The sequence below is a fragment of the Acomys russatus genome, chromosome 27 (genome assembly GCF_903995435.1).
Source record: "Acomys russatus chromosome 27, mAcoRus1.1, whole genome shotgun sequence".
Classification (NCBI taxonomy): Eukaryota; Metazoa; Chordata; class Mammalia; order Rodentia; family Muridae; genus Acomys; species Acomys russatus.
Window position 1 is genome coordinate 6,924,302 of NC_067163.1, and position 25,101 is coordinate 6,949,402.

Sequence of the window (25,101 nt, forward strand, 5' to 3'; positions counted from 1 at the left end):
GAAACCCTGTCTCGAAAAAACAAAAAAGAAAGAAAGAAAAGAAAAGAAAAAGAAAATTTGATGCTTTCGTTTAGAAATATTTTAACTATCATTAACATTGAATTATTATTATTATTATTATTATTATTATTATTATTATTATTATTATTATTATTATTATTATTATTACTACTACTACTACTACTATTATCATTACTACTACTACTACTACTACTGTTGGAGACAAGGCCTCACTCTGTAGCCCTGGATGGCCTGAAACTTGCTATGTAGACTAGGTTGGTCATAAGCTCACAGAGAACCACCTGCCTCTGTCTCCTGAGTGCTGGGATGAAAGGTGTGTGCCACCATACCCAGCTAACATTGAAATGTGTTTTTTTTTTTTAAATTTTAAGATAAACATTCCCTTCAATTTTAGCCACTTACATCAAGAGGGAAACTGGACATGTATTAGATCACCTGGCCCTTGCAATCTCTGAGACAGCTCAGTCCTAAGGGAGCTCCAATACTGCTCTTTCATTAGATAAAGCTACTCCTTAATTTTACACAGTCGAACAACTTCTTATTGAAACTGAGCCTGTCGCCACTGGGATAATCACTAATGTGTTTAACAATAAAGAGAACACTCACTAGTCCATACTTAAACCTATTTGTAGTTGAAGGGACTGGAGGGACGGCTCAGTGGTTAAGAGCAGTGGCTGCTCTTGCTGAGGACCCAGGTTCTGTAAATATAACTTTTTAAGATGTAAAAGTATCTTTTATTCACCAGAGGTAATTGCCTTGGCGGCTTGCCACCACAGCCCGCTAACCTAGGCCTAGAATATTTTCAGCCTCTGAGACTTACTGCTGAATAAACTCACCTTTTCTGGTTCTCTCTGAACTCTGGCTGGCTGGCTCAACTCAGATGTTCTGGCTCAAACTCCTCTCCAAGCTGACTGACTCAAAACTGGCTTCTCTCTCTGACTAAATTGTTCTGCTTATTCTAACCTTCTGGCCCCTTCTCACCCTTGGGCTCGTTCTGTCTTCACCTCTGTCTAGCTTGTTCTCTCTTCAACCTGTCCCTGTAAGACTCTCCTGGTAAAACAGCCTCTTCTCTCTTCTCTCTCCACTGCTTTCTCTTAAGTAGCTTCTCTTTTCCTCCCTGTTCTAATGCGAGTTGGGCATATCCTATTCAGGTAAATCTTTCTCCGATTCATCACTTTGTCTGCCTCTCAAAAAGACATCACTTTCAAACATGGGTGCTTCCTTCTACAACCTAACTTTACCTTCATTTTTTTGGGATTAAAGGTGTGTGCTAAGGGGGTGTCTGTATTCCTGCCTGGTCTTTGGATGAGATCAGAGCAGTCATGTTGCTATATTAAAATTCCTCTACAAGGCAACTCACAAACACCTGTAACTCCAGTTCCAGACGATCCAATGCCTTCTTCTGGCCTCTGAGGGCAGTACAACATGGTGCACAGATACATATGCAGGTGAAACACTCATACGCAAAAATGTAAATAACTCTTAAAAGCGAAAAAACCCTCTCTGAGCCCCATAGTTGTATTTTTGGGACAAATGTATTTGTATAGATCTAAGTCATTCCTACTTGTCTACAAATATGTGAAAGTTTGCTAATTCACTCCCCATCCTTTCTTACCTAAGTGGCCTGTACGTAACCTAATGAGTCCTCTCAGAACTCAGTCTGTGAATCTCTCTCCTTAGAGTGAGCACCTGGCCCTCCAATCTGCATGTGACCTTTCCATGAGTGGGGACAGCTTCACTCCTGCATGGTCTTCCTGTCTCTGAAAGTTGGCTGTGGCTTTGTCCCAACTGAAACTCACTATTCACGCCCTGGATGCTGAACAGGCCTGGGCATCTAACTTTACCCCAGCCTGGTCCTGGCACAGTTTACATGGATGCATACAAGCCACCCAGCTGTGTAAACCACCCAGCTGTGATGTGGGTGGGGGGATGGGTTAGATACTCGCCCTTCATTATTTCAGATTCTACAATGTTTTTTAAAAGTTGAGAAACCTTTATACTTTTACCATCTTTATGAATTGTGTCAAATTTGCTATTGAAGTGTGTTTCTTTGGTTTATGATCTGTCTATAATTTTCAGTCTGCTCTGATATCATTTCACATTTTAATTAAAATAGAACACCAGCTAGTTCTGCCTCTAGTTTTTGTTTTTTTGTTTAAATGACAGTATGATGTTTGAACTCACACATTATTATTATTAGGGTGACCCTCATGCCCGAGTCTTCTGGATGGAAACTTTAAAAAGTACCATCACTTGGTGTATAATAGTTAAGTTGGTTTGAACTTAAGGAATCCTTGTTGAAAGTTTACAAAATCAACAAATTTTCCAGGGAAAACAAACAGCCCCAAGCTTACATTATCATCATGTGAGCAAGCAACACAAGAAGGAAGATGCTCATTATTAATGCATGTGTGTGAGGCCATAGGCCACCTGTGTGGGGCTCAGTCTCCCAGTGCGTTAATAATGCATTAGCCATTGTCTGTGTCCCAGACAGGTTGCAGGACAAGGGAAAGATCGGGATGTGAACTGCAGTTTTCTGAAGCCTGCATGCTGTTGCTGTGGGGGACAACAGCATTGGCCCTGTCACTAGGTGGCTTAGGCTCAGGTGAGAATGGGACAGTTGAGTTTCCTCCCATTCCACTGCAAAGGCCACAGGTTTGCAGTTTCTGCCTGGGAGCCAGATTTCCTGTATTTCTCCCTGTGCTGTGCAGAAAGGGACAGAGCTCTGCCTGGCTCCTGGTCTCTGTTCCCGCAGCTGCACAGCCGGACCCTGTCCCCCGAGCCAGAATCTCAGCACGTGGCTTCTAATTAGCAGGAGCTATTGAGAGGAGTCCTTAGCTTGTGCTTCACGGCAACTTTTCAATGTGGAAGAAATGGAGAAAGAAGCCTGGTGTGGTGGCCATGCCTACAATTCCAGTACCCAAAGGCTGAGACACAGGATTGCTGCAGATCTGAGACCAGCCCAGGCATCATGGGTATAGGCCAGCCTGAGCTACAGTGTGAGACTCTCTCAAGAAAGAAAGCATGAAAAGAAAAAGAAAGGGAGAAAGGAAAGAAGAAGGGAAGGAAGGGACCAGAGGGAAGAGAAGCTGGGGATGGCAGGCATTTGGACTGAAGGAAGAAATTGGGGGAGTAAGGGGAAAAAGAGGTGTGTGTGTGTGTGTGTGTGTGTGTGCGCGTGAGAGAGAGAGAGAGAGAGAGAGAGAGAGAGAGAGAGAGAGAGAGAGAGAGAGAGAGAGAGTGTTTTGGCCCCTCAGGAAGCAAGCACAGAGAGGGGTTGTATAACTCTCCCGTTACACAAATGCAGATTGTGGGGCCCTGTGTTAAATACATTTAATTATTAAAGGTCAGCCACAATCACAAGGCAAACATCTGTCAGCCAAAGCTGAAAGCAACAGTTAGCTCCAACTCTACAAGGCCAGCCGGCACCTGGTGACCGAGATGATGAAGCAGACTATGGAGTGGTGGTGGTCATGACACCGGCTGGTGGTGACTGGGGTGTGAGTGCTGTGCAGACGTTGTGCAGGGATTGTGGGCAACAGTGATGTGCAAGTGTGGCAGACAGCTGTTGCAAGGGCTATCCTGGTCTAGCCTCGTTCTGTTTCTGTGATTAACACATTGGCCTCTCAGAGGCCAGGCGGTGGTGGCACACGCCTTTTAATCCCAGCACTCGGGAGGCAGAGGCAGGTGGATCGCTGTGAGTACGAGGCCGGTCTGGTCTACAAAGCGAGTCCAGGACAGCCAAGGCTACACAGAGAGACCCTGTCTTGAAAAAAAAAAAAAAAAAAAAGCAACTCAGAGAAGGAAATGGTTGGCTTGGTTTACACTTCCGGGTCAGAGTCTATCACTGAGGAAAACTGGGGCAAGAAACCATGGAGGAATATTGCTTGCTGGCTTGCTTAGCTACCCTGCTTATATTGCCCAAGACCACCTGACCAGGGAATGGTGCCATCCACCATGGACCGGACTCTCCTACATCAAGTGACAGTCAAGACAATCCCTCACAGACATGCCCACAGAATGACTGATCAAGACAATTACTCAACTGAGAGTCTCCTCAACCCCACCCCTAGGTGATTCTAGGCCAGGTCAAGTAGACAGTTAAAGTTAACTAGGACAACAGAAGGCAGGCATCACACACTTTACCTTTAGGAATAGTGTTAGCAGATAAATGCCAGATACATATCTTTAAAAGGAGGAAAGGTAGCTGGGCGTGGTGGTGCATGCCTTTAATCCCAGCACTTGGGGAGCCAGAGGCAGGTGGATCGCTGTGATTTCAAGGTCAGCCTGGTCTACAAAGTGAGTCTAGTACAGCCAAGGCTACAAGGAGAAACCCTGTCTCAAAACACCAAAAATAAATAAATAAATCATGAAATGTTTATGTTGGTGTGCAGCTTTAGAGGTGTCAGCCTGTGGCTGCTGGGCTTCTTGCTTTGGGGAAGGAGGCTGCTCCCATTATGGTGGCTGGGAAGGAAAGAGAGAAACAAAACAAGGAACCAACAAGTTCCATTTTATTCTTTCAGTATTGTCTCAAAATACCGCACCCTATTTCATCCGATCCATCCTATGTTTTGGCACACCAATCATGCTTCTGTCTTCCTTTAGCATTTACTCACTCCACGCATTAAAGTTAAGTACTTATAATCCTTTGATTTCCTTATTCTTCTCTTGGTTCAACTTCTGTATTCAGAGTGCCGTTATAGCAGGACACCTTGGCTTGTCCAATCAGATGCCCTCTGATGTAGGACACCTTGGCTTGTCCAATCAGATGCCCTCTGATGTAGGACACCTTGGCTTGTCCAATCAGATGCCCTCTGATGTAGGACACCTTGGCTTGTCCAATCAGATGTCCTCTGATGTAGGACACCTTGGCTTGTCCAATCAGATGCCCTCTGATGTAGGACACCTTGGCTTGTCCAATCAGATGTCCTCTGATGTAGGACACCTTGGCTTGTCCAATCAGATGTCCTCTGATGTAGGACACCTTGGCTTGTCCAATCAGATGCCCTCTGGTGTGTTCTACTTGTTCATTATTCTGGATCTCTCTCCAGCCGTATCAAGTGTTGCCCCTAAATATGATCTCAACAGATAAGTACCCCTGCTTTCTGTAGGTCATAGGGAAGAGCTATAAGTCTGGATCTTATTGCCCATGTCCCGGGAAGAGCAGGGGTCATCTCACGGGTGTGGGGGATGATAAGGTGGAGGGTGGAGACTGTGGCACCGTTAGTCACAGTGAAGGGTGAAGCGGGTGATCCAGCTTCTGTGAGTTCAACAATGGGGTCCAAGTTTCTCTTGGGGGAGCATACGGGCTGCACAGAGCACTGGCTAAGCAGCAGCAGCACTGAATTTGCACCTCTGGTGAGATTCTGAGATTCACAAGCAGGTTTGTCTCATTGGAGGTAATGCTCGTAACCATAGATGCCATGACACCGGCACTGCAGAACAGCCTTTGCCATGAATCCTGCTCTGAGGAGACTGGAAGTTAAGAACACCTCTCTTTTTCCTAGATGAGGAAATAATAATGAACTGGGGGAAAAAAAACCCAAACACTGTCTACAATCAAATAATAGGACGAAATAACAGTAAACACTTACAGAGACCTGGTGCCAAGAGCTTCATGTACTTCGATCACGCAATCCCATGACAAAATCAGGACCCAGGATGTTACTATCCCCATTACAGCAAGGATGGGAGAGCATGAGCGCTATAGGTGCCCACAGTGACAATCAGTGAGAGTGAGGGAAACCCACGGTGACAGCCAATGAGAGTGAGGGAAACCCCAGCACCCCAGCTCCAGAGCCTGCAAATGTCTACCCCAGTGAGCCATCTCCAGATTATGTTGTATGCCATGACTGCTGCAGATGCCCCCTGGAAAACATCCAGAAAGGCCAGCAGAGCCAGGGAGGCCGAGGCAGAGTTCTTGGTAATACCTGACTGAAAGAAATCATCTGCCCCGTTTTACAATTATCAATGCACATCTGCTGTTCTTCCCAGTGCATTATGCTGTGACATATCACACGTGTGTATCATACATGGGTGGTGACCGTGCTCCATCCACCCTTTCTTGTCCCTGCTACTTTATGCCCTCTCATGCCTCTAGTGGTTCCCCTTCTGTTTTCGGGTGATCTTCTGTATCCCCCCCCCCCCGGCTTGTTCCAAGTGCGAAAGTTGTGTGATGCTGTCTGTAGGAGCCTGGCTTGTTTTGCCTAACATGGTGACTTCTATTCACGGTCCTGCACATAACATAATTTCAGTCTTCTTCAGGGCTGAGTGGAGCTCCACTGTGTGTATCTACCACAGTTTCTTATCTATCCTTCTGTTGAGAGCACCTAGGCTGGCTCTACAGCTTGGCCATGTGAATAGTGCAGCAATTAGCATGTCTGTGCAGGTCTCTGTGTTATATACAGGGCTGGGACAGGTGGGTCATATGGACAACCTCCAGGAGTCAGTTCACACCTTCTCTCATGTTGGTTCCAGAGACCAAACTCGGGTTCGGGGTGCCTTTGCCTGCTGAACCATCTCGCTGGCTCCCGATCCTCATGTTTTCAAAGTGTATGAGTCGATCATCTGCCCATATACTGATTGGCTTGCTCGTTCTTTGGTTAAGTTTTCTGGGTTCTTTCCATAGTGTGGATGTCAACCCTCTGTCGCAGGCACAGCGCGCAGATATCCTGTCCTAGTCTGCAGTATGTCTCTGCACTCTGTCAATCATTTTCCGTTGCTGTGCAGAAGCTTTTTCACATAATCACATTGGCAAACACGGCTCCTGTTTTCTGGGTACCAGCCAATTACTGCTCCTGTTTTCTGAGTATTGGCATCCTGTTCAGGAAGTCCTCGCATATGCTTATATCCTTTTTTTGTTTGTTTGTTTTGCTTTCTTGAGACAGGATTTCTCCTCTGTGTAGCCTTGGCTGTGCTGAGCTCATTTTCGAGATGAGGCTGACCTCGAACTCACAGAGATCCACCTGCCTCTGCCTCCTTGAGTGCTGGGACTAAAGGCATGTGCCACCATACTGGGCATAAGCCTGTATCTTGAACTGCATCCCTCTAGCCGTTTCAGAGGTTGGGGGAGTCTCAGTAAGGATGCTGATTTTTTTTTTTTTTAAGTTGGTTTTTGTCTAGGGTGAGACAAATGCTTCTAGGAAACTGGACAGCTGCATGTGAAAGATTGAAACTAGACGCTCAGCCTCTCGTCCTGTGCAAGGGCGAGTCATTCTTAAGGGACAAAGGAACTGATGGAATAGACATTATCAGACAACAGACTCAGACAACGGCCAAGACAGGTTGAAACCTTGGGCCATAGTGAGAGCATACCACAGGCCAGTCCATCCCATTCTGGGCTGGGAACACTCCTACTGCCTTTGGGTCACTTGCCCAAAAGTAAAAGCCATCAGTTCTAGTTGAACAAGTTCCACTGGCTGTCCCCGGGGCAGAAGAAGGCCTAGATCCCATTATGCTGGTCACACACTAGAGTCTCCTATCCTATCTCAGGTAAGAAAAGAAGTGAAGCAAAGACTAGCTCCCAGGAAAGGGTTCCAGAAGAGGTAGAGGGACATGGCTGCCAGCAACTGTCTTCCACCCCAGTGAAGGTTCTTGAAGGAGTAAAGATAAATGATAGCCTGCTGCTGGTAAGGGCAGACTTGGGAGTGCCCCAAGAGGTGGGCTGGCTTAGCAGGAAGCATTTGGGGTGTCTGTTGATGAACTGGTAGGTGGCCCTAGAATAGATCTCCCTGAATGAGGAAGCTGAACAGAGACTTGACTGGTGGGCAAGGACAAGAGAAGAAGAGTGGGTGCCTGCTGGGAGGGCAGAGGGTGCAGACGATGCCAAACAGGTCTGGCTGCGTGGTTCACATGCACTGCTCACACGTAGGGTGCTGCCTGCAGCAAGGCATAGCGGATTCCTCTTACTGAACGCACAGAAGCTACTCTGCATGGGAAGGAAAGCTGCGCCGAGAGCCGCAGCATCTCTGTCATTTCTTGCTTCAGCACCTGAGGTCTAGAGCTTAGGTGATTTGTCTGTTTTGAGGGAAAAGGTCTGAGTTTGGCACATAGGCTCTGCTAGGGTAGTCTTCAAACTGAAGTTGGGGTGCTGGTGCTGGTGGGTTTGCAGTACCTTCTGAGACCAGGGAGGCCTTCCAAGCTCACTGGCTCTTGGCAGAACTCAGTGCCTTGTAATGTGGGAACTGAGGTCCCCGTGTTGTTGGCTGAAAGCAGGACCTGATCTTATTGTAGAAACCACTCACTGCTCCCTACGATCTTCCCATAGCCCAGGCTTAGCCTCACACTGATGACACCCTGCTTTGGCCTTTCCAGTGCTGGGATTACCAGAGTGAGCCACCAGGCCAGGCCTGCAAGATCTTACAACGCTGTCAGATTTTGGATGTGAATTAATGGTAAGTATGTAAGAACCAAGAAAACACAACAGGGCAGGCAGCAATCGTATTTAAGAAAAGGAAACAAAACAAAACAAACAAACAAACAAAACAGAAGAAGACACGGGTAGAACATAAGCTGACCCTGCGTAGCCTGTGCTGTGAGCGCCGACTTCCATCAACCTCAGTAACATCACAGATCAGCGACTTAGTGGGCACTTGTTGTGAAGCCCCTCAGGCCTGTGTCATCATGGCCCAGGGAAGGAGAGTGAGCACATGAAAGAGCCAAGCGCTTTGTGATCCTAGCCAGTGGAGCTTCTGTGAGAAATCCCAACATGGGCTAGGTACTAGAAATATGGAAACAGGAAGAGAAGGCAAAGAGCTGTGAGAGGCCATCCTCATAGCAAGATCAGGGTGAACCATGTCACCCTGTTTGTTCAAACAGTAATGCAAACGTAGTCATTTGGCAAAATTAAGGCATATTTTTCCTTATAACCAAATCCACTGTGATACAGAAAACAAACTTTCGACATTCCTACAGGAATCCGTAGAACTGGCCTTTCTTCTGCAAACGCCATCTCCAGAGAAGACGGGAGTCTGTCGTAGCCATATGCGTGGTCTGTTGATGGAAGTACACCCTGAGGACATGTCTCCTGGGGTCTGAATAGCAGGATACACTCCGAGACTTGCTAAGATCCATTTACCAGAGCTCCCTGCCCTCCCGCCTATGTGGGCTCACTCCCAAAGGCCAGCTTTGGGGGACACACCGCTTGGTTCCAAGGTGGGAAGGAGGTCTGTGGGACCAGCTTGACTGTGACACAGGTCGGCAATTGTTCAGAGGTCACAGGAGTGCCATCCTCGGGCCGGCTCATTTATCTTTTACAGATGGGACGGGGATGCTGGAGAAAAGCTTCAAGCTGCTGTGGTATGAGAACTTCACAAAACCTCAGAGGGGGAGTGGGAGTTATCCGGGAGCCCCATACGATGATGGTGCGGCAACCAGATATAGAGTTCTTGCACCCCCAACAAGGGCACCACATAGAAAAAGGGGAGCACTACCTGCCTGAGCATCCATAGCTCCTGGGCCTTCTGCACAGGGTTGGCATCTAGCTGTGGCCTCTCTGCTTCATGCTGACTGTGCTCACTCCACCATCTTTCTTTGAGTTGGAGAAACTGTGTCGCCCTGATGATCTGTTGGCTACTGATGTACAGACCCATGGGTCTCCGTGTGCTAACCCCAGACCAGCCTATCATGCCTATTTGTGTTGAAAGGGAACCTGCAATGGGGAATGCTGGGGCACCTTTTTCTGCAAGGCCTTTGAACTGAGCCTGGTGCTTACTTACTGTTTTATCCAGCGCCTTCCCTCAGGCTCTGAGCCACTCATTCAAAGGCTTAAGCAAGAGTAAGAGGAGGCCAGATCTCTATCTTCTCAAATGCTGTTTTCCTACCCTGATGCTCTAGCTCTGCCTTGGCCCAGTTTCTTTTGGAGTCACAATCTAAGTACTTGAGAAGAGCAGAGATGGCAGTTGGGGCCCTACCTGCCGCCCCCCCAGCCCTGCCCTCGGCCTCTGTGTGCAGTGGCCAGCATGAAGGGAAGGGACATGGGATGAGCAGCAGCACTCAGTGGACATCAAAGGCTTACAGTCCCCTGGGGAAACGGATCCGGGTGCAGATGTTGCCCAACTGCTTCTCAGCACTGAGTCCCACCCATAGACATCGACCCCAGCCCTCAGGAGAGACGGGGTGGGGGGGTGCTGGGCCTGCCCTCAACAGAGACAGGAGAAGGGCAGAGTTCAGTAAGAATGGTGAGCTTGCTTGGGTGGGCACCCACATGTGCCAGGTCTTGAGTAGAGGTTTGGTCTGGGATGAATTCATTCGTTTACTTTTCAGAACCATCCTAGAGACAGGCGCTGCTACTGTCCCCAACACATCAAGAGGCTTAGGGTCCTGAGGCATTTGTTGAAGGGCATCTGGTCCCTCCACCTGGCACCAGAGCCACATTTGTAATTCTCTTCCATTCACCTCCCGGAAGGATGAGCCTGGAGGGAAAGGCCGAGAGAGGAAATGCTTTGCGAAGAGGAGTCGTGTCCCGCTCTCTCATGTCCTAGGGCTGACCTGGTGACAGAGATTGGCTTATTGTTGGTGGGTCATGGGGTAACAGGTTTGGAGAATGGGGGTGGGACCAGGACGGCCATAATTGAGAGACACAGTGTAATTGGAGGCCTGGTCTTGAGAGCCAGTGTGGTTGTGGGCGAGGCCTGCCTTGGCTGCTTTCCAGTGTAAGATTGGGAACTAGGTCTCCTCCTCTGGAAAACAGACCACCCCTGCCCCCAGGATTGACCTTGGCATGTAGAAGCACCTGCTCTAGAAAAGCCTCCAGCCCAGACTTCCTTACTCCTTAAAGCAACTCAGGTTGAATCCCACCCAAATGAGCAACTTAGATGATCCGGTGTCAGTGCAACCCTGTGAGGGTTCCCCGTTTTTTTCTCTGTATTCTCATGCCAGAGAATTAGCAAAATTCCCCCTGGCTGAGAGACAGGACCAGCCTAGAGCCCATGCACAGATAAAAGGATAAAGAAAACGCAGTACACACATACAGTGAGTATCATCAGGCACAAAGAATGGGACTCTGCCACTTACAGGAAGATGGATGAAGCCAGAGCAGAAGACACGGGCCCTGCGCGCTCTCCTAGGTGGAAAACAACAGACATTGAAGTGACCAGAAAAAATAGGGATGACTTGGTATTGGGGATGTGGACAGGGTAGGAAAGAGAGGTAGGCTTTGAGCTGGGCAGGCCTCATGTCTGTGCGGAATGTCCACATAGACCTCCCCCTATTCATATGCACCATGTTTTACGAAAACAGAAAGAAATTTCTAGCACATGAGCTTTATCTTCTGAAATTGAACTCAAAACAACAGAATATTAACACATAAAATTATCTCTTATCCTAGGACACTAGTTGATTTGGGGGCGGGGCAGAGACAGGGTTTCCTGGTGTAACTATGGCTGTCCTGAACTTGCTTTGTAGACCTGCTGGCCTTGAACTCACAGAGACCCGCCTGCCTCTACCTCCCCAAGGGCTGGGATTATAGGCATGTGCCACCACATCTGGTGACATTAAATGATTTTAATGTGATAAAAATCATGTAACAGTAAGCATATCGTTTGAACATTTTAATTTCAGGGTCACCAGCACAGTCACACAACATCACTGCAGCCATCATCTCTCTAGGACATTCTGCCTTCTCAACTGAAACAGCCTCATTAAACACCAATTGCCTGCTCACCGCTGCCCCCCCCCTGCACCCCCGCCCCTATGGTCCACGTTGTTGCTATGACTTTGGAAGCTCTAGGGATCTCATATAAATGAATTCCTATAGTTTTCCTTATTTCATCGAACATAATGTCTTCAATAAGGTGTGTGTGTGTGTGTGAGAGAGAGAGAGAAAGAGAGAGAGAGAGTATGAGTGTGCCTGGTGCCTGGTGTGTGGTGTATGTGTGCATGCAATTGTGGGCTTGTGTTTGTAGTAAATGCGCAAACACATGTGCAAAACCCACAAGTTGATGTTTTGTGTCTTCCTGTATTATTCTCCACCTTATTTTTTGAGACATGTCTCTTACTGCACTGGGAGACCAGTGTTTCTATTAGATTTGCTGGCCAGCCAGCTGGCAGGATCTGCCTGTTTATGCCTTTGCAGTGTTGGGGTTACAGACACATGGGTTTTTACACAGGTGCTGGAGATGTAAACTTGGTCCCCCCACCCCTCGCCCCCCCACCCCCGGCCATTTATGCAGCAAGCACTTTATCGGCTGAGCCATATTCCTTCCTCTCCTTGTTTTTGAATTTTTGAGATGAGCTCTCTTGTGGCATTGACCCTGCAATGGCTGAAGACTAACCTTGAATTCCTTAGTTTCTTGTTTCTACCTTCCCAGGGTTGAGATTACAGAGGACACTGTAACATCTAGCTTCCAATTGCTTTCTTTCTTTTGTTTTCTTTTGTTTTCTTTTTTTTTTTTTTTTGGATTTTTGTTTTTTGTTTTGTTTTGTTTTACGAGACAGGGTTTCTCTGTGTAGTCCTGGCTGTCCTGGACTCACTTTGTAGACCAGGCTGGCCTTGAACTCACAGTGATCCACCTGCCTCTGCCTCCCGAGAACTGGGATTAAAGGCCTGTGCCACCTCGCCCGGCTCCAATTTCTTAAAACACGTGTTTTTCGCTTTTAAAGTTTTTATTTTTTTGAAATAGGTTCTTATTCTGCGAGTGAGACCGGCCTTGAACTCTTGGTCCTCTGCCTCTGCCTCCGAGTGCTGTGGTTCTAGGCTTGCACCACCACATCCAGCCTGTTGTGAGTACACTTAGGTAATTTCCAGTTAAATCTGCTAAAATATCCTTACAAATTACAATACATCGAAGATATTTTAAGGGGAAACATTTTGTCTTCCTATTTATAAGAGCAATGGGGCAGGAGAGACTATTTTCTTTATTTTCTGGAAAGTAACCATAAATAGAACATTCTTTAAAGCCATGTTATATAATATCCAAGAGGCTTGCTCAAGCAAAAAACGCAAATTGCCCTGAATAATGACAAATTGCTAATGACTGTCCAATTCCTATTTCTGATAGCCTACCATTTATTTAGCTTGTCAGAGAAGCAATAAACAGTTTATATTAAAATTACTGTTCAAATACATGGGTAAACAAATTACTTTCACTTACTTTATTGGTAATTTTATACACTACAGAACTTGGCTTTTCTTTTCTTTTTAAGAAAACTGGGATTAAAATCATCGACCCTTTAGAGAACTAAAATAGGGGAGTGGAAAAATAAAAGAATTCCTAGCATGTGTTTCTTATAGATAGTCTCTGAAAAAGAAAGAGAAAACTAAACCCCAAAAGTCTCCCGTGGGGGGCAGGCAACCACTTTGGTAAACAGAGCTGCCTCAGGAGGCAGCAAGAGCCCTGGATGCAGGAACTCTCTCCTGACTGAAGAGCTTGAGGAAGCAAGGACCTGGTATGCAGGGGAGGCAAAACTTCAGAGACCCGTCAAGGAGAATTCCTGGAAGGGGGCTGCACCTGCAGAGATTGGTTGACTAGAACCACAGTGATGGGGAGAGGTTGGGATGCTGAGGGTCCATAGGCAATTCCCGAGCTAGCTTTAGTCCCCGGCACAGGCATTCCTTGGCCACCTATGTGTCAGAAGTAACGTCCTGTGACTGATAGAGATTGGAATCTGTTGACTTGGTAGATCATTAGCTTCCACCAAGCCCACAGGTAAAGGGTGCATCAGAAAGCACCAGAGGCCTATAGAAAAGCTCCCCCACCTTGCTGTACCCGTTGGCTGTACCCACCAATGTGGTTCAAACTTGCCTGCATTCATGACTTTCTTTGTTTTGTAAACTATAAAACTTCACAGCAAACTGTGGTGTGCTTTTAATCCCAGCACTTGCGAGGCAGAGGCAGGTGGGCCATGAATTTAGGGGCCTGCATTGCTAGGAGTTTTTTGTTTGCTTGTTTTGTTTTTTGTCAATTTGACACATATCTAAAGGTACCTGGGAAGAGGAATCTCCATTGAGAAGCTGTCCTGCAGGCAAGTCTGTGGGGCATTTTCTTGCTGGATGGTTGATGTGGGAGGGCCCAGGGCACGAGGCAGTGCTGCCTCTAGGTAGGCCATACCGTGTGAAGGCAGGCTGAGTAAGGCGTGAAGAAGAAGCCAGCAAGCAGTGTTCGTCCATGGCCTCAGCTTCAGTTCCTGCCTGCCTGCTGGTTCCACCCTGTCTTCTGTCAGTGATGGAGTGTGACCTGAGAGTTCTAGAATAAACCCTTTCCTCCACGAGCTGCTTTTGCTCAGACTGTTTGATCACAGCTGCAGAAACCTTAACACCCTGGACTATAAGGTGAAACAGCGTCTGAGAATAAATGAACAAACTCTGGTATTGCCCCACTAACACCTCCTAGGTGCATTCCAGAGACGTGTTGCAGGAGCTCAAGGACAGTCTGAGTCTGGGACTCCACAGTGTCGCCACAGTAACAGGGACCCGTCCCAGAAGGACTGCAGTGGGCTGTGAGCTTTTCTCCTCACTGGCAACGCTTCACTGGCTCTCTTTGTTCTTCTTGCTGACGCTCCGGGGCTGAAATGGCAGTCTATGTGTAATTTAATCCTTTCACAATTTGTCGAGCACCTGTACATACAAGGTCCCTAGCTGTGCCAAAGAGTGGAAGATCAATGCTCGGCAGCCATCCCCAGCAAGGTCCTTCTCACCTGCTCAGAGCCCAGCATGCTACAACTGCCAGCTTTAAAAAGCACTGGTGCAAAGTGCTTAGGACAGAGTAGTCTTGGGCAAGCACTATTTAAAACACACACACACACACACACACACACACACACACACACGTGATCATAATCTATGAGGGTCAGACAAGCTTTTTTGAGCAAACGAGTGCACAGAACTCACCCATGTCACTAAACTTTAGTGACTGAAGTATTCAGGGAAGACGCCTTTACCTGGAGCTAAAGGAAACTGAGACGGTGGAGCAGGGAGGATTTACAGAAGAAGAAGAAGAAGAAGAAGAAGAAGAAGAAGAAGAAGAAGAAGAAGAAGAAGAAGAAGAAGAAGAAGAAGAAGAAGAAGAAGAAGAAGAAGAAGAAGAAGAAGAAGAAGAAGAAGGTGATCATATTCTGCATGAGAAGATTCCAGACAAAATGGTCAGGGAGCCAGAAGCGATTGCAGGAGACAGAAGGAAGATGTCCTAGTGTTGGGCATTGCCTGCTGTCCTGGGCCAGAGCAGCCTCGGTGACCTGGAGGCTCTCATGGGAATATGGTTTATTGTGGAGGGAAGATGAAGGCATATGCTCCCACTTCCTCCAGAAGAGTGTGACAGAGGGAATGCTCTGTGGCCTCCAACTAAGTCTTTAGTGGCTCAGTAGTGTCCATTTTGGCTCTTGAGAGACCCAGCTACTGTGTGAGGGAGCCCAGGCTAGATCATCAAATTGTAAGGAGCCATTTGAAAAGAGAAAGAAGCTGTTCCTCCAAGCCTCAGCTTTCCACCTCAGGGATGGTGCGCATGTGACTGAGGTATGGGGACATTCCTACTTTGGCAGAGCCTCCAGAAAAATGGAGATTCCCAGCCAGCGCCAGGGAGCATAGAGCAACCTGCCAAGCCTGGGAGCCCCGGGCAGTGCAGGTTCCCTGCTGCTCAAACACCCTCATGGTTAGTAGCTTGTTACACAGCAATGACTAACAGGTTCACAGAATGAGTCGGAGTTTCTGTTCTTTTTAACAGTGTCCTAACTGATTTGTTTGTACGGGTTTAAAACAACTCACCTGGTTTAGACACATTGCAGCGGCTTTTCCTTCGGTTGAGTATCTGGTTAGGATGTGTTAACGCAGCTATGGCACCCCATGCTCAAATCACTTTCTCATGCTTCTAACCCCAGTAAGGATACCTCTGGTCTGCAAGGAGATGGCAAAGCAGTGGGCACCACCTCTAGACAACAGCATCCGTTTTCAATGGGGACCCTTGTTGCAGGATATTTTGGTCCCAGCCAGTTCCTCTCAGAACTCATTAGCTTTCCCATCGACTAAGCCAGCCCCTTGCTGGGATGGAGTTAACCAGAGGGAGCCGGAGCCTCCCCTGAGCCCCACAAAGGGTGAAGGCTTAGAGCACAAGGATGAAATCACTCCTGTTACACACTAGGGGAGTGCCTTTCTCAGTGTGAAGAAAAGCCTGGGCCTGGGGCTCACTCCTGTACTCCCAACACTTGGGAGGCTGAGGCGGGCAGGTTACATAGAGTTTGAGGCCGACCCAAGATGAAGATTCTGTCTCAAAAATCCAAACAAAAAGGAAGAAAATAGAAATGAACACAAGCCTCTGAGTAGAACAGACATTGTCTAAAGATTAGGAAGTCATATGTATCCCTGAGACAGGTCTGTGCCAGGATCACGCATCGCAACTGGGATTGGCTGCCGGAAACCTACGTTTTGGCCTACCAGTATGGGGTCATTGTAGGAAGTAGATGGCATCACCAGGGGCACATGAACAGCACGGTCAAGGCCATAGGACCAGCAGGTGCAGAGGCCAGCAGCTAGTCGACACACATAAGGGCCTGGTGTCCTCAGGAGTCCACACCACAGCTAGGAGCACCGCCTGAGAGCACCCCCTGTGAGCAGCCTTCCAACAGGCACACAGGAAGTCCAGTTTCTAGTCACCTGAGGCAAAAGCAAGGGAAGTGGAACCAGTAAATATTAGCTAGACTAGGGCTGACTTGGAGATGAGGAAAGGTGTGCAGGTTGTGTGCCACTTTACACTTGGGCAGCAGAGACCGATCTTCCTGGAAGTCAGGGTGCTAGCTGTGGTGATTTAGCTGAAAGTTAATACCAGGAAGACCATCAGGCATAAAAAACCCAGGGCAGTGGAGGGGCTTGCCAGAGGCCTGGGTCTGGATAGCAGGAAGGAGACAGAGTCCCAGAAGCAGAAAGTAGAAAGTAGTCATAAAAGCTGTATCGGTCACACTTGGTTGTGTCTTCACGGGAAGAAGTCCCCAAAAGGGTGGTAGTGCATGCACCTTGTAGGCACCTGAGGATCCTGTGCCTTCTGTTCACGCCTAGGCAGGAGGTGTGACCCGCAGGCCCAGGCACCCAGGCCCACCTGATTCGCCATCGGGTCCTGGGCTCTCCGCCAGGCTTCCTTTGGAGAACAGGCTTGAGCAAGGGAGGTGGGGAATCGGCACCCCACGAGCCACACGGGGGCGGTGACAGCGCCCTCCCGCTCGGCAGGGAGGCGGAAGCAACAGGGCGGCGGCGCGCGCTGGGGAGTCGCGGCGCGCGCGCGGGGCCGGGGCGGGGGCTGCGGCGCGCGCATGCTCACACGCGCCCGTGACGCGCGGGGCGCAGCGGGGCAGAGCCGGCTCCAGAGGCGCGGCGGCCGCGGGAGGAGCAGGCGCGGAGCAGCGAGCGCAGGCCGCGCCGGCCCGACGGGAGCAGCGCCCGGCGCCGGTCGCCTCCTCCGAGCCGCCTGCGCGCGGGCCGCGTCCCTTGGCCGCCGCCGGCGGGGCATGAGCGCGGAGGGGCCGCGGCCGCCCCCCGCGCCGCCCAGGCCGTGACCGGGCGGGGGGCGGCTGCACTAGCGCCCTCAGCCCGGGGGCTCGCGGAGCCCGGAGCGGCAGCCATGGACTGCAGCCTATTGAGGACGCTCGTGCGCAGATACGTGAGTGGCGCGCTTGGATAGGGCCGGGGTCCGAGTCGGGATCGGGGTCCGGGTCGGGGTTCAGGCCGGGAACATCCCGCCGACCGGTCCTCACCGGGCTCCACCTGCTCTCGGCCAGGCCCACCGGCGTGGGCAGTTGCAGCCGGGTGGATCCCGGGGGTCGAGGGGCATCCATCCTCGGTGGTTTGTGCTCAGCTGCAGCGGGTCGGGCTCCCGCGGGGACAGAGACCCGCTGGGAGACGTGTACAGGGCTGCGGGGAAGCGGGGAGCCTCCACCCGGGAGTCAGAAGTGAAGTTTGCCATCTCTGAAAGTAGCCAGCCAGGTCCGAGTGCGCAGTTCCCGGTCCCCTTGGATGCCTGAGCGGGTAGTGACGGAGCGTGCTGCGCTTGGGGGAGACCAGGGAGGTGGCAGCCGCCGGCCAGGACGGAGCGAAGGGGCGTGTACAGAAAAAGAGAGAATGTGCCCCGGTACGGGACAGGGACAGTGCATCTTCCCCAGCGCTCCGCACAAGGACCTATTGTCCCGCAGCTGGCGCCGGGTGGTCACTGGTTTGAGAAGCGCGTGCAGTGAGCAGGCTGGGTACGGAGGGGACCAGAATCGGCTCTTTCTAGCTTCTCTGAGCCGGACACTTGGCCTTTGATGTGGGTTTTTCCAGGATGGGAATGTACCCACAGTGTGTTTGTGTGTTCTAGTTAATTCCCTTCCAACCTTGACCGTCCAATAAGAAAAAGAAAGAGTAGGAAACTGCGGTCCTCCACTGTGAAAAGTGAGAGGTAGAGGGAGGGTGGTCTTGTCCCCTATAGAGACTCTCCCAGGGACACACATATTCGTCCTTGGCTTCTGTCTTTTACTTCTTCACTGTTTCTAGGCAAGGCCTTCTGCTGTCTTGCAGTTACTCAGACTAGTTTTAAAAAATTCAGGTTAGTTACTTTTTGGTTGTGCTATTTTACCTTTGAAATGGTATTTTTCTCTCAAGTCTAGGCGGCAGATATTCCTTAATGAGCTTTTCCACTCTTAATTATTTGATAATATATCTGGAATGTAAGTTATGGGATGTTATTCTTTCTGCTTATCTCATTTTTACCTCCTTGCTCACAGTGTGTTCCCTTGACTCCTCTGCCCTGTATACAACTATTCATATCTATGATTTTAAACTCCAGACTAAGGCATCAAATTAATTTGACTTTTTCCAGAAAGTTATGATTTGTTTTCTTGTAATATAGCTACCTTCCAAGATGTGAGGTTAAGTGGTATTTTCTTCTGTAAGAGGAAAATTAAAAAAAAAAAAAAAAAAAAAGAGAGAGATCGGATATTCTTACCTCATAATTTATACAGCTTATCCTACAGAAACATGCCTATTCTGTCTCTCCTTCCTCTCTTCTCAGTCAGAGTTCTCAAGATCAATGAAAGCATTGCAGGCCCCTCTGTGGCATGAGGTTGTTAAAGATGGAATCATCAGTCCTTGGAAAACATGTCATAGGTATTTTTTGCTGGGTCAGTTCTGGGCAGTGAGTACAGGACTCGGGGAGAGGGTGGGGAAGGGGGAGAGAATACACTCTTGTCCAGGAGCAGCCAGAAGGGCTCCACAGTACCACTGCTGTGCGTTTGAACAGTCACGCAGTCACGTGCACAGCTCATGCAGCATGCAGTAGCTGATGTCCCAGGACATCGTCTAAGTCACACGGTGCATCTTAAACATTTTAAAGAGCATGTGGAGCTAGGTGACACTTCCTCTCAGGTATGTGAGGTGAGGAGTGTGCATCTTGTCACTGATCCTCTGAGGAAGCGCTTCTGGAGCCTTCCATTTGCAGCTATGTGCCTGGGACAGGTGGCCTCATGTTGTCCGCTCCAGTGCTCCCCTCAGAGGGCAAGTTGCTCTTGCGTCTTCCAGTTCTTGTGAGGCCTGAGTGGGCTGAGGATGGGACCTGGATCCCAAGAGAGGCTCAGCAAGTTTACCACCACCCACTGCTAAGGATCCCCAGGTCCTGCGCTACCAGTGAGAGGTTAGCTGAAAGCGCTGATGCCAGACAGGGTGGAGGATTCAGAGACCTTTCCAAAACTTTACTTTTGAGGGGGACTCTCCCTGTGTGGCTCTGGTTGGCCTCGATCTCACTATGTGGACTAGGCTAGTCCTGATCTCACAGAGATTTGTTTGCCTCTGAGTCCCCAGTGCTGGGATTAAAAGCATTGCCCACCTGCCCTAAGCCCTTTCAAAACTAAAAAAAAAAGGGGGGGGGTAGGAGGGTTGGTTGGTCTCCTATGGGGCTTCCCAGGGACAGTTGGAGGGGTTATTTAGGGCCAGCTTCCCAGGCCAGCTCCTCACAGAGGCCCTCTCTCCCTCTCTCATGCTGTGGGGATTTGATTTTGCCCTCACTCCTGCAGGTCAAGAGCTTCATGCTGTCCTGTCTGAGTGATGATACATTCCTGCGACGGGGCCTGGATTTTGTTTATTAGGTTTTATGGCTTGTCAGAGCCTCTGCCTTTCCAGAATTTGCTTTGCACACACCAGGACACTTTGTCTACGATAGAAACTTGGGAAAGCCCGAAGGCTTCCCTTCTTTCTTGGTGGTATTTGGCTCTTGAGCCTAGGAACTCCCGCATGCTAGGCAAGCATTCTACCTCTGAGTTACACCCTAGGTCTTTTTCCACCTTTTTTTGAGGCAGGATCTCCCTAAGGTGCTCACTTTGTGTCTAGGTGGCTCTTACGCATCAGGTCATCCCATCAGGTCATCCTGCTTCAGCCTCCCGAGTAGCTGGGATTGCAGGCCTGCATGTACGTGCCCAGCTCATATAAATCTCTTTATTTTTATCTTATCTTACGTGAGTGGTCTCTTTGCCTATCTCTTTGCCTACATGTATGTAAGTATACCACGTTCATGCCTAATGCCCGCAGCGGTCAGAGAGGATCGTCTGGGCCTGGAGTTACAGACCGTTGTGAACTCACATTGGGTGCTGGGAATCAAACCCCTGGAACGGCAGTCAGTTCTCTCAACTGCTGAACCAGCTCTGCAGCCCCCAAGTGTCTTTATATTAGAAAAAGACAGTTCTGGCTCCTGCGGACTTGAAGCACTTTACATTTCCAAAAGCTTAGACATTTACAGGCATGTGCCTGTTTCTCCTCCTCTTCTTCCTCCTCTTCCTTCCTCCTCTTCCTCCTCCTCTCTCTCCTACCACTTCCGCTCCTTCTCTTTCCTCTTCCCCCTTAACTTCTCTGGCTTCTTTTTGAGATAGGTTTTTACTATGCAGCCCTGGCTGTCGTGGAGCTCACTATGTAGACCAGGCTGGCCTCAAACTCACAGCAATCCACCTGCCTCTGTCTCCCGAGTGCTGAGATTAAAGGCGTGTGCCACCACGCCCGGCTTCTTCATTTTTATTACCAAGTGGTTCGAATCATAGACATGAGCTTCCTGTTCAACGAGACTTAACTCGCTGGACTTTCTGTTCCTTCCCCAGCTCTGGGGATCCTGTTCGGTCCCCAGAGTCTGTATTCCCGGATACAGAGTGAAACCACTTAACCACCACGGCCTTCTGGTATTTGAAATAAGTGGTTGCCTAGGCATAAAACCCAGGCTAATGGATGGTCTCTCTCCAGCACGGTGGTGGCAGTCTATAGGGTGGACTTGTAAAGTTTATAATTAACACACACCTAACAAGGTAACATCTACCTGCCCATCTTTAGGGGCTGCTGTTCTGACCAGACATTTCTGAGCAGTCACCACAGCTGTGTATTTAACCTTCATGTTTCGTTCTTTGCATTGCATCTTTCCCATTGTTGTATGGAGCATATTGAATGTCTGCTCCTTAGGACAAGCGGGTCTCACATGCTTTTACTTCCTACCAGACACTGGATTTAATAACCTGGGGGAAAGAGGCTGAAATCCTTTTATAGCCAGTTAAGTTTCTAGAAATGAGAGTGCTGTCCTCAGTTTACTGTTAGCTGGGATGGCGTGACTCTGTTAACAGACATGCGTGGTGCCTCAGTCCCTCGGAGTGCTGCTTGAAGATATGCTCCAAATAGAACATACAGATTGTTATTGGGCGCCTGTACCCTATGCTGGTCACAAGCAGGCTGGATGGAAGATTCCTGCGTCTCAGACTTACAAATGTTCTTTTAACCAAGTTAAACGCAGGTAAGAGTGCTATTTATTTGTAATACAAATCAATAGAAAGCCATTTTTACAGCACTGGAGCTACAAGATTGAATAGGTACTATTTTTTGCTCGACTCGGACGCTGATGGCTGAGACACTCAGGGTCGATGCAGCGCTCTGGAGGTTAAGCATCCGCCTCTTGGATCCTCACTCACGTTTGTTTCTGCCTCCACCTGGGTGGGCACTTGGGGATGCTGGTTAGCGTCTTCAAACTGTGTCCTCCTTTGTAAAGCACAGACTGTCTGTGGGGCCCACTCCCTGGGGCTGCACTGTCTAGGACACCGCCCTTGCAGGCCCTGAGTGGGGCACCTCCTTTTGGACACCATGAGTCTGTGCTGTCCTGCTTTTCGGCAGACCTCCTCTCTTCCTCCCTGCAGCAGCTGGAAACCTGCCTGGGTGTTTGCAAGCAGGCAGTGCACCTCTGTGCGCAACCCACGAGCCTGCTGTTCTGTCCTGGCCTCCTCCCTGGTTTGGGACGGCAGATCCTGTTCTGATAGAGACCAGTTCTGTAGCTTGTGCTCTGGATCCCTCCCCATCCTCTTCCTGTTTGGGTGACATCATCTGCCCCATGGCACAGTCATGTCTTCATCTACCCTTTGTCTTAGTGCCTTACCAAACGAAGCTGACCAGACTTTCTTTCTTCCCACCTTGCCCTGCTCCCGGAGGTGTTCCTCCCAGGATCTTCTTGACCTCGGTGTTGTCTCTCACACTTTACTGAAGCAGCCTTCAGCGTGGTTCAGATACTTATGCTTCATGTCAGAGGTGGAGATTCCCCATCCCTGGGTAGCCGCCTCAGAGTTGAGTCAAACTGAACGTGAGCAAGTGTGAGCGGTCAGATGTGTTCTTTTTTTGGCGTCACAGATAACAGTTGAAAGGAGAAAATATATTTTTGGCTCATGGTTTTAGACTATGAAAGCGAGGTGCGCTGAACACCATGGTGAGATCACATGAAGATCAAAGGGGCCTACTTCTTGGTATGTAGCCAGGAAGGAAGAGAGACAGATGGGGAAAGAAAGTGACCCAGAGATCGTGTGGGGGTCCCAGAGACAAGGTGTGCATTTGTCTTTCCAGGGCATATTCCCAATCACCTCTGTTTCCACTGATGCTCTTTCCAGCACCTTCCATTGACCCCCATCAGGTCAGAGCTCTTACAGTTCAGTTGCCTCCCCATAATTGACTCTAGCAGCTGGGGCCAAGCCATGAGCCTTTTGCAGGGGGATGCTTTGTATCCAAACCATAGCTGGGCAGCATCCTGCAGGGCTTAGGGACTGACTGGGTCTGGGCTGTGGAGTGTATCTAGTGGAAAAAGAGGCCATTGGGGGCCCTGAGCATCTGGGGCCTTATTGCTTGCCCGTGGATCCTTGTAAACTTTTCTTCCCTTGCTAGGACCGTGGCTCAGCACTGATGTCTCTTCTCTCTGTTACTCCCTTATCTTGGGAGGAGATAACCTCCCTGTATGTGCCAGGGATCCTGTGACTAGCCCTGTGTCTCCGGCTTCTCTGTGACCTCTGATTGTGGTTGGAGGCAGTGCTGCAGGGCAGTTCTGAAGGAAGCGTCGTGGTGTGGCCAAGCACTGGGGCAGTTAGCAGTCTGTAAGGCCTGCCCAGCACTGTTGCCAACGTCAAGCTTCTCTTAGGTCACTACACGCAGTCCCGAGAATGTGGGACGGATGGGACTCTGAAGGCCTCTGGCCCTTTGAGCCAAACCTCTGAGCTCTCAGCCTTCGTGCCTCTGATGATGTCCCTGTGCCTTTCAGAGGGTGCCTCCCTGGGGTTCCTGCTGTCTCCCCTGCCTCTACCAGAGCAGAGTTCCCTGGGCCTGGGGCCATAGCGCCCCTCCACAGAACCAGTCTCAGGAGTGAGCTCTGAAGGTCTAGGAGTCTGAATGGCTAATTCCCAGGAGTTAATGCTGTGACCCCTTGGAAGGGACTTTCCAGTTCTTTCTTATAGGAGCTGGTCCTGGATGAGGGAGTTGGCTGGCCCTGCGCTGGTTAGATTGGTACTCAGGGGCCGGGATCACAGTTGGCTCTTTTGCCGATACTTAGGTATAGGTGAGCACCTGCTGATATCTGTACTGTCTGGATTTTCCAGAACACTGGTGGATCCTTTCCCTTATGGCCCTGCTGCTGGAGGGAACAGCTGCTCAGGGACTGACTGCCAGTGCTGGCTGGGGCTGCTCCGAGCTGCCCGGCTTGTCTCTGACCTGTGACCTGTCTCTCACCCACTGATAAGGATTCAGGCTTTTCTGGTTTGGGCCCCCATTTGATGAGGGTAAAGTAGTTTGTATGCTGCTCTTCAGGATCTTACTGTGCTTTGCCTGATGTTGTTCCTGTCTCCGCCTCTCTGCTTCTGCTTCCTTCCCCCACTGTGTGTGTGTGTGTCTGTGTGTGTGTGTGTGTGTCTGTGTGGCGCTGTGTGTGTGTGTGTGTGTGTGGCTGTGGGGGGGGTTTGGGGAGGCTGTGTGGCTGCGTGTGGCTGTGTGCGTCTGTATATCTGTGTGTGTATGTGTGTGTGGTGCTGTGTGTGTGGGGCGCTGTGTGTGGGGGGCTGTGGGGAGGCTGTGTGGCTGTGTGTATCTGTATATCCATGTGGGGGTCTGTGTGGCTGTGTCTGTGTGGCTGTGTGGCTGTGTGTCTATATCTGTGTGTGTGTGGGGCTGTGTATGTGTGGGGCTGTGCAGAGGGCTGTGTGGCTGTGTCTGTGTGGCTGTATATCTGTGTGTGTGCGCACACATGCTCTTTCCCGCATTAGTGCTGTGACTGAGGTAAAGAGGGTCCCCTCACTGTACCTTCTGAAGAGGAAAGTGGTGTGGATGTCAGTGGACAGCACTGATCTCAGTGGCCTGGGCTCCTGGTGGACCTGGCGTGTAAGCACTATGCCCACTAGTCACTTTCTCCACTGTCAGTCCCTTCGCTGTTCCTCGGTGTTTTTGAAGTAGAAGTTGGGAGCACTTGATGTTTATGGGTCGCAGTTGAGTGTTTCCTCCTGAGTCTGCATGCAGGAACTGTTAGTGGCTGACCCCCACTCAAAAACACACTGTGGCCTTCGTTCTTGGAGCACAGAGGTAATTTGGAAAAAAATTGTAGTTTCAAATTCCTGTTCTAAAACCTGTAGCAGCCACCTCCTGCTCCTCTTGATGCTGCGTTATAAATAATCCCTCTGCGCCTGTAGTTTTAACTTTCGTGGGTGTCAGACCAGGCCGTCTTCTTGGGCTGGATGTTGAGAGCTTCATGCACATTGGGCGTCAAGATGACCACACTCTGCCGGTGACTGTGCTGCTAGGAAATGAGCTGCCCTCCTGGGTCGAGCCATGCTGCTCTTAGGGGTGAGTTCTGCTCCCAGGATGCAAGC

At 49.6% G+C, this 25,101-nt stretch overlaps 1 protein-coding gene across 1 annotated transcript in view; it reads left to right on the top strand.

Annotated features, from left to right (window-relative positions):
• The first annotated feature begins 17,475 nt into the window (after positions 1-17,475).
• The window catches only part of Atp11a (ATPase phospholipid transporting 11A), a 106,333-nt gene continuing 98,707 nt past the window's right edge, over positions 17,476-25,101 (top strand). Inside the window, exon 1 of the mRNA XM_051169908.1 lies at positions 17,476-17,600. Coding sequence (XP_051025865.1) covers positions 17,562-17,600 — 39 coding nt within the window. The 5' untranslated portion in view covers positions 17,476-17,561. The remainder of the gene's footprint in view (positions 17,601-25,101) is intronic.